General features: G+C 42.5%; 1 protein-coding gene across 3 annotated transcripts in view; it reads right to left on the bottom strand.

Moving 5' to 3' along the window:
- RBM5 (RNA binding motif protein 5) overlaps nt 1-10,000 on the bottom strand; it is a 33,182-nt gene that overhangs the window by 20,977 nt on the left and 2,205 nt on the right. For all 3 annotated transcript variants that reach the window (XM_032289906.1, XM_032289908.1, XM_032289907.1), the window contains exons 3-4: nt 8,489-8,654; nt 6,657-6,812 (exon numbers count right to left, since the gene is read on the bottom strand). In XM_032289906.1, the coding sequence (XP_032145797.1) occupies nt 6,657-6,812; nt 8,489-8,654 (322 nt within the window). The remainder of the gene's footprint in view (nt 1-6,656; nt 6,813-8,488; nt 8,655-10,000) is intronic.

Genomic DNA, 10,000 nt, shown 5'->3' with positions numbered 1-10,000 from the left:
TAAAAAGTTTGTAACATCCTTAGGCTCCTAATAAATCAAACATTAACTGGGGCTAGATGAAAGTATTTTGGTCAGTAGGCTTGTTCCAATGTCAGATCAATTCCTTTTGGTAAAAGGCCGAAAGTAAAAACAGTAAAAATATACTAGTCTCTTCAACAGCAGTACCAGGCAGGAATACTACCATGGGGGGGAAAAAACAAACAAACAAACAAACAAACCAGGGTGAAATTTGTGGAATCAAGATTCTCACTGGCCTCTACTTTCCATAATTAGGTACAAAGTCTGCAAGATTATACACAGCCAATCTTCATTAACCTCAGATACCACATCTGTGAATAAAATTTCTAACAATCAAATCAATACCTGTAGCAGTTTCATGATCATTCTTAGACATGTGCAAGGCAGTGAAAAATCTGAGTTGCTTAAACACACGTTTCCAGCTGAGATCTAAAAAAGTGATGCTTTGCCTTAAGCTTTCATATTGTAAACAGGTATCCAGTGCCACGTTTTCCACATTTTTGTGCTTTTTATTGGTGATTCTGCTATTTAAAGGGGCTCCTGGGCTGGGCACGGTGGCTCATGCTTCTAATCCCAGCACTTTGGGAGGTCAAGGCAGGCGGATCATGAGGTCAGGAGATCAAGACTATACGGGCTAACACGGTGAAACCCGGTCTGTACTAAAAATACAAAAACAGGGGTGGAGGCACACGCCTGTAGTACCAGCCACTTAGGAAGCTGAGGCAAGAGAATCGCCTGAACCCAGGAGGCAGAGTTTGCAGTGAGTCAAGATCAAGCCACTGCACTCCAGCCTGGGCAAAAGAGCAAGACACTGTCTTAAAAAAAAAAAAAAAAAAAAAAAAAAAAACCCAGCTCCCCAAGCATAGTTCTGAAATGCTGTCTAGTGTTCCTAAGCACAAGGCTATGATATGCCTTACAGAGATAATATGTATACTAGATAAGGTTCATGCAGGCATGAGTTACAGTGCCACTGGCTGTGAGTTCAGTGTTAATGAATCAATGATATATAATTAAATAAGACATCTTTAAACAGAAACACACATAAAACAAGGTTCCGTACTTATCAGCTGACAAAAATGTGATCACAGTCTCACAGAAACCCAACTCTGTATTTCTCCTATTAGCAATGGTTCAGTATTCATGGTGACGTTGTGGAACATAATTACCTACTTTCTAACACAAAAGTGTGGAGGCTGTGGCTGGTGGAGGTGGCTCACGCCTATAATCCCAACACGTTGGAGGCAAAGGCAGGCAGGTCACCTGAGGTCAGGAGTTCGAGACTAGCCTGGCCAAAATGGAAAAACCTCGCCTCTACTAAAAATACAAAAATTAGCCAGGCATGATGGCACATGCCTGTAATCCCAGCTTATCAGGAGGATGAGGCAGGAGAACCACTTGAAACCTTGGAGGTAGAGGTTGCAGTGATGCAAGATCACACCACTATACTCCAGCCTGGGCAACAGAGCGAGACTCTGTCTCCAAAAAAAAAAAAAAAAAAGTGAGGAGCTTGGCCCCACCATGAGACTCTGGTTCATATGTACTAACATATTAAGTAAAAAGAATTAGTCACCAGAACAATTAGATACTTACTATAAAAGCTGTGATACAGGCAGGGATACAGGCCAGTGGCTCACTCCTGTAATCCCAGCACTTTGGGAGGCTGAGGCGGGCAAATCACTTCAGGTCAGGAGTTTGAGACCAGCCTGGCCAACATGGTGAAACCAAGTCTCTACTAAAAATAGAAAAATTAGCCACACATGGTGGCCTACACCTGTAATCCCAGCTACTTGGGAGGCTGAGGCAGGATAATCTCCTGAATCCAGGAGGCGGAGATTGCTGAGATCACACCACTGCACTCCAGCCTGGGCGACAGTGAGACTGTCTCAAAAAAAAACCCCAAAAACAAACAAACAAAAAAGCAGTGATACAGTAACATATATAGTAACACAGTAACTCAAGAGATATATTTACTCTAAGAGTTTACATATCAGTGTGTGTGGTGGGCGGGGGATGGTGACCAAAAAGGGAAACAATAAGTGATACATTAAAGTTCAGGAGAAGATTAAATACTATAATTTTTAAATGTTTCATTATTTACTTATTATTATTATTCTGGAGGGGGGAATATAAGTAAAGAACACATTTATTTTTCACTAAGACTTTATCTTAAAGACATAACTAAAATGTGTCATTACCCCCTAACCTCTCCTGAAGGGTTAGTAGTACTGTGAATGCTATGAAGCAGATACAAACAGCTGAAGGATCGGAACCAATGCTGACAAATAACTTCCACTTAAATCATAAAAGTGGTCAAGTTAAAAAAAAAAAAAAAAAAAAAAAAGAGAAAGGGGGGGGGGGGCAACAGGAATTTCAGATTGAATAAAATCCTTACCTTTCATTTAATACATTCAATCCTGACTACAGCATAACAAAATGGAAACAGGAACACTATAATGCCAAACTTCTACTACAGCATGCTGTCTACACTTGTGTTCCAAACCCACCCCTACCTCCCTAATACTTCCCAACTCAACTCTTTCCCAGTCTCGGGGACCTGCCAATGAAGGAGCACACAGACCTCTTCAGTGTAGTCTTTGTTTTTTGCTTTATGCTGATTTTTTTTGCTTTATGCTGTTATGTCTGGGCATTAGTTGGGTAAACAAGTCAGCCAGATCATCCATAAAGATCAAACAAGTTACTGGCCAGGGGTGGTGGCTCACACCTGTAATCTCAGCACTTTGGGAGGCCGAGATGGGTGGAATATCTAAGATCAGGAGTTCAAGACCATCCTGTTCAATATGGTGAAAGCCCATCTCTACTAAAGAATACAAAAATTAGCAAGGTGTGGTGGCCTGTGCCTACAGGCTCAGGAGGCTGAGCCAGGAGAATCATTTGAACCAGGAGGCAGAGGTTGCAGTGAGCCAATATCAAGCCACTTACTTCAGCCTGGGGCAATAGAGCGAGACTCCATCCCCTGCCCCACCCCCCAAAAAAATCAAACAAGTTATTGATATCATATGTGAGAGAGGGACTGTAGGATTCTCTTCAGATGTTCTTCATATATTTTACAAATGTCAGGATCCCAACAAGCAAATTTTCTTAAGAATTTTGCGTAGTATTTGGGAACCTCAGATATTCTCTGCTTAAAACCAGCCTTCTTACAGGAGCCACTTCTGTTTCCCCGAAGAAGCCTAAAATAAACAGCATTACAATAGTTTTTCATCATCAGCGAGACAGTCCCAAAGTCTGCTAAGGGCACTGTGCTACCTATGTTGTCCATTTCCTCCACAAGGTCCTAGGGTCACATGCCTAACAGACTCCTCCTTAAGGGGACAATCTGATCAATCAGCAAGGCTTCCTGAATCAACTCCTACAGGATTTCCGGCAGCTCCTTCTCCACATCCCCACTGCCACTGCTAACTGAACTCAGTTCTGCCTTCCCTGTCTAACCAGAGCAGCCTCTGCTACTAGGCAAAACCCTCAGTAATACTCTTTTAGGCTTAGCTCAGCTTTTGAAAACTCTAGCCTCAGCCACAGTAGCACTTTGCCACTCATCCTTCCCCTGCCAAAAAAGCGTCTGACTCTAGCCAAATCAAGCTGATTGCTAGGCCTTATCTAGCTTCAGTTATCTTTCTATTCCCTGCTCATGTGATCCCCCTCTGCCTGAAGGGCCCATCCATCACACCATTTCCTTAGTTTTCCATGCCTATAATCCCAGCACTTTGGGAGACCCAGGCGGGAAGACTGATTGAAGACATGATTTCAAGACCAGTCTGGGCAAAAAAAGAGAACCTTGTCTCTACAAAAATACCAAACAAAAGAATTAGTTAGGAGTAGTGACACATGCCTGTAATCCCAGCTACTTGGGAGGCTGAGGCTGGTGGATCGCCTAAGTCCAAGAGCTGGAGGTTTTAGTGAGCCACAATCACAATATTGCATTCCAGCCTGGGTAACACAGTGAGGCCCCATCTCACAAAAATAAAAAGAAAAGATTCCTTACCCTCCACTAGTAACAATTTCCCTTAAATAACCTTCAACAGGACCTTTTCCAATACGACCCTCTTTTTCTTTTTTTGAGGCAGGGTCTTGCTCTGTCACTCAGGCTGGAGTACAGTGGCATGAACACAACTCACTGTAGCCTTGACCTCTTGGGCTCAAGTGATCCTCCTGCCTCAGCCTCCCAAGTAACTGGGACCACAGACAAGTGCCATTAAGCCTGGCCTTTTTTTTTTTGGAGATTTATTTTACCATATTGGCCAGGTTTGTCTCGAACTCCTGGGTTCAAGCAATCCTCCCACCTTGGCCTCCCAAAGTGCTAGGATTACAGACATGAGTTACCATACTCAGCCTCTGACCCCTTCTGATTCTGCATTGTCACCATTATCTGCTGACCTTAGCTACTCATCCATAAGCTTTTTTGAGGCAGGATCCATAGCTCCGTATCACTGTACCATCTAACATGGACACTGTAGCAGATGTGCAGTGGATTACAAATAATGGAATGATAACCCACTATTAACTCTAATATCCTGTCTCACATTTGTCACATTCATTTCCTTCTTTTTTATTTTTTGAGATGGGGTTTCACCATATTGTTGAGGCTGGTCTCGAACTCCTGACCGCAGATGATCCGCCCACCTCGGCCTCCCAAAGTGCTGGGATTACAGGCGTGAGCCACCACGCCCAGCCTCGTCATATTCATTTCTTCCAGGATTTAGAAACCCAAAACTGTGGGAATCCAATGCTTATTTTGAGCTTTATCTAAAATTCAACTAAACATTGGTCAGAATATTACTTTGATGACTCCAAGAAAAAAATTCTGGCACAATACTGTATTTACATCTTTTAAAAGCATGTTTCAAAACCTCACATTCATTTTTACCAAGAACACTGGCTGAGCAACATACTGTGTTCAAGGGTTGGGGACACAGAGGTGACTGACTAGGTCACACAAAGGCCTGTTTTTAGAGATGTTGTGGTAGAGATGAGACGTGTGTTGATAGCTACAGTAAAGCTGCCACACAAAAGTCATGAATACAGTGCCTTAGGAAGAGAGTAAGTATGAATAAACTCTGCCTGGTAGATCAGGAAAGGCTTTACATACAGGTGTCTCCAGGCAGAAAAAGGCACAACAGTAGAGCAATGGACATGTCCAAAGTCCAGGATGTGGGAAGCAGGGTGTGGCTGGAAGGAAGGGTGAGGGCCAGAGATGTTGCTGGAAATCAGGCAGTGCCAAGTACACTAAAACTCTAATTGGCCAGTCTGAATAAGCCTTCCTTTTCAACAAGCTTTTCTGAGGTTTCAAATGGATAGTTTAATTTTCAACAAATCAAAGGGTGGCCAGATTATAAAGAAAATTATGTATTTGCCAATCACCCTCATCTGTTAAGTAACTAATTCAATAAAAATGTATTATCTTCTAGAAGCTACTGAAGAAACAAGACCTACTCCTGTGGTTAGAGAGATTCAGAAAACTCTAACACTGAGCTTCAAAGCCTAAACAGAAATATAGTAATAAATATGGTAATTTACCATATTTATATTTAGGCTTTGAAGCTCAATGTTTGAGTTTTTGGAATATCTATTTTTTTTTTTTTTGAGACAGGGTCTTGCTCTGTCGCCCAGGCTGCAGTGCAGTGGCACAATCTCAGCTCACTGCAACCTCCACCTCCCAGTTTCAAGTGATTTTTCTGCCTCACCACCCTCCCCCAGTAGCTGGGACTACAGGTATGCACCTCCACGCCCAGTTAATTTTTGTATTTTTAGTAGAGACAGGGTTTCACCACATTGGCCAGGCTGGTCTCAAATTCCTGACCTCAAGTGATCCACCCGGCTTAGCCTTCCAAAGTGCTGAAATTACAGGCATGAGCCACTGCATCCAGCCAACATGGTAACTTACTTCTGAACCTAGTTCAGAGAACTCCTCCCTAAAGGCAGAAAAATATTTCACTAGCTGAGATACAGGTTGAGCAGTCCTAATCCAAAAATCTGAAATGCTCCAAAATCTGAAATCTTCTGAGCACCAACATGACAATACAAGTGTAAAATTCCACCCCTGACCTTATTTGATAGGTCACAGTCAAAAGGGCAGTCAAAACTTTTAGACTGGGCAACATAGTGAGCCTGTCTCTACGAAAAACTAGCTGGTGTGGTGGCATGCACCTGCCACCTACTTAAGTAGAAGTGTCACTAGAGCCCAGGAGTTTGAGGCTGTAGTGAGCTATAATTACATTGCTATACCCAGCCCGGGTGACAGTCAGACCCTGTCTGTAAAAAACAGAAACAAAAACATCACACAAAATACCCAAACCACACATTGTTTTGTGTATAAAATTATTTAAAGTACTGTATAAAACTACCTTTAGCAAGTACAAGGCATATACAAAAAATATGATTATCATGCTTAGACTTATGTAAACGCAAATGTTTAAACTTATGTAAATGCAAATATATATTTAAAAAAAAAACAAAACAACCAAAACATCAAATATCAAACACTTTTGGTCCCAAGCATTTTGGATAAGGGATGTTCAATCTCTACTGGCTTAAGATAAAATAGTAACATGAGAAAATAATGGTAGAAGCTCAATGTTCATTGTGCCTACTGACTGCTGGTTAGAACTATCATTTCCCCTTACATCGCTCTCTGTGATGGTGATGGGAAGGCCGCGCAGCATGATGGTCTTGCTCTCCCTCTCGTCACTGATGTCATGTCTATAGTCGTGCTCACCATAGTCACCATCTGAATGATAGCCATCTTCCGATCGGTCACTGTTCCTTCTTTCACGTTCTCTCTGAATTACAATAAACAAAATTATAATTAACATCACCCTATATACTTTGAAACAAGCCCTCTCCTCCTAGAAATCATCCTTAGCAGGGAGTCAACAGAGATGATACAAGCACTCCATGGTGCTGTTCACTGCAATGTTTTTTTTTTTTAGACAAGAGTTTCACTCTTGTTACCCAGGCTGGAGTGCAATGGCACGATCTCGGCTCACCGCAACCTCCGCCTCCTGGGTTCAGGCAATTCTCCTGCCTCAGCCTCCTGAGTAGCTGAGATTACAGGCATGCGCCACCATGCCCAGCTGAATTTTTGTATATTTAATAGAGACGGGGTTTCACCATGTTGACCAGGATGGTCTCGATCTCTTGACCCCGTGATCCACCCGCCTCAGCCTCCCAAAGTGCTGGGATTACAGGCTTGAGCCACCGCGCCCGGCTGTTTTTTGTTTTTGAGACAGGGGTCTCACTATGTTGCTCAGGCTGGTCTTGAGCTCCTGGCCTCAAGTGACCCTCCTGCCTTGGCCTACCAAAGTGCTGGGATTACAGGCACACCCAGCCTGCAATGTTTTCTTTTTTCTGGTTTTTGTTTGAGATGGAGTCTCGCTCCATCGCCCAGGCTGGAGTGTAGTGGCATGATCTCAGCTCACTGCAACCTCCACCTCCCAGACTCATGTGATTCTCGTACCTCAGTCTCCTAAGTAGTTGGGATTATAAGCACCCACTACCACCTGGCCCAGCCTGCCTATAGTGTTTTCTAAAACAGCAACAACCATTTAGTTCAGGAAGAATGGTTTAATAATTTACTGTACCTCTCACCAACAGGCAAAGAAATACCGTTATCTGTTATAATATATACACAGAAGTGGAAAAAGGAAAAAAACCGTGCAAAATTATATGGGCAGCACGATTATTTCTAAACAAAGCTACAGATGCATATGGAAAGGAATGTAAATAAAAGATATATCAAGATGACCAAAACAACTTATTATTATTATTGTTATTACTATTATTTTAGAGAGGGTCTCCCTATGGTGCCTAGGCTGGTCTCGAACTCTTGGGCTCAAGGGATCCTCCTGCCTCAGCCTCCCAAAGTGTTGGGACTACAGACTCACATGAGCTGCCTCACCTGTCCAACAACGTATATTCATCATTCATTTCAAAACACAGCACTTACGTGTTGTTATAGCCCCACTGCTTCATCTTTAAAATAGGAATAATACCTAAACAACACCTACTGAGACCTAACAGGGTTTATATGCTGAGCCCTATGTACCTAACAGGGTTTATATGCTGAGCCCTATGTAAACCCTGGCTATTATTATTTTCTTTTTTTTTTTTTGGAGATGGAGTCTTGCTTTGTCACCCAGGTGAGACGGCAGTGGCTCGATCTCGGCTCACTGTAACCCCCATCTCCTGGGTTCAAGCAATTCTTCTGCCTCGGCCTCCTGAGTAGCTGGGATTACAGGTACCCACCACCACGCTCGGCTAATTTTTGTAGTATTAGCAGAGACGGGTTCCACTGTGTTGGCCAGACTGGTCTTGAACTCCTGACCTCAAGTGATCTGCCTGCCTTGGCCTCCCAAAGTGCTGAGACTATAGGCACGAGCCACCAGGCCTGGCTGTTATTTCTATTACTATAAGGCTCAGGGTGTTTTTGGGGGTTATACAGCTGCTGGTCACTCACCTCTGGACTGTCATAGTCTCGGTAGTCATCATATCTATCACCCCTCCGATCATCACTCGATCTTTTGTAATCTGAGTCCCTCCGTCTGCTTCGGGATTCACGCTCATCACGGTCATCCCTGTCTATGATGGAACCGTATCTTCCACTACGCTCTGTTCTACTCACTCTGCCAGAGAAAATAATTTTCATTCTAAAGTCAGTCACAGTTTGTACCTTTAACAAACAACTAAAAATACACGCACTCCATACATCAGTTTATATGATATATTCAAATAAAGTGTTAAAATGTATTATCAAGCTCCAGTTTACAAAGATAACCACTGGGAAAATACCTACATCCCTAAATTTGATAATTCTCAGGAATTTATGCTAAATCTGAAATTATAACTACTGAGCATTTGGGTTGAGTATTTCTGAGAAAGGGTCATGTTGTCCAAGTTTATTTTTGCATTTTGTAAAGCCTAGAGTCTACACATTATCCCTTCATCCCTGATTCAGACCTTAGTGACCAAAAATAGGCAGAAAGCAGTTATTTGAATTTCACCCAATTTTTAACGGTGAAATTAGGCACATCCCTGGCTCATCTATTCTCAAGTGTATCACGCCTATTAGAAAATGGACCAAAAACCTGGATGAACTAAGTTAGTCTTTTTTTCCCCATCAGGCAACTTAGTTGTCAGATACAACTAGATAGTTATCTAAAACTAGCACTCTCTAAGAGAACACTCTTAACATCTGGTTTATTTTTGGTTACAGGGCAGCACTGGGCTTCATGGGAAAACCTAATAACAAGAGGCTTAAACCTATTTGACCACAGATAAAACAGTTCTTTAGTAAATTGTTTATCAAGTTCATAAAACTGCTGTACAATCACAAGGCACGGGAAAGATTTATAAGGGCTTCATTTAGAATACACAAATTTAATAAAAAGAATTGAAGGAAATATGGGACTAAGACACCCCAAAGGGGTAAATGTTAATTGAATAAGCTATTTAGAACTATAGACTGCTGACACAGCATTAAAACATCATGTGACATGAACTTTTCCTAAGGCCCCTCAGGCCTGTCAATGTGATCTACCACTGGGACTGACCTCAATACTAAACAGGCAGATGGCTGAATAAGGTTGTGTTTTTAAATCAAATGGTCTGAGAGAGTATCTCCATAGGTGACACAATAGCCAAATGTTCTCATCTTAACTTTCCACTAATTATTTGGCTTTTTCCTTCTTCATGTAACACACGGTCGTCCCAAGCTTCTCAGCTCTCGAAGTCTGGATTATCTTGCTATTAAAGGAACAATAGGCCGGGTGTGGTGGCTCACGCCTGTAATCCCAGCACTTTGGGAGGCCGAGGCGGGTGGATCACGAGGTCAAGAGATCGAGACCATCCTGGTCAACATAGTGAAACCCCGTCTCTACTAAAAATACAAAAAATCAGCTGGGCATGGTGGCGCATGCCTGTAATCCCAGCTACTCGGGAGGCTGAGGCAGGAGAATTGCCTGAACCCAGG

The sequence above is a fragment of the Sapajus apella genome, unplaced genomic scaffold (assembly GCF_009761245.1).
Source record: "Sapajus apella isolate SASKATOON/1434 unplaced genomic scaffold, GSC_monkey_1.0 scaffold23, whole genome shotgun sequence".
Taxonomy (NCBI): Eukaryota; Metazoa; Chordata; class Mammalia; order Primates; family Cebidae; genus Sapajus; species Sapajus apella.
This window is presented reverse-complemented; position numbering and strand designations above follow the sequence as displayed.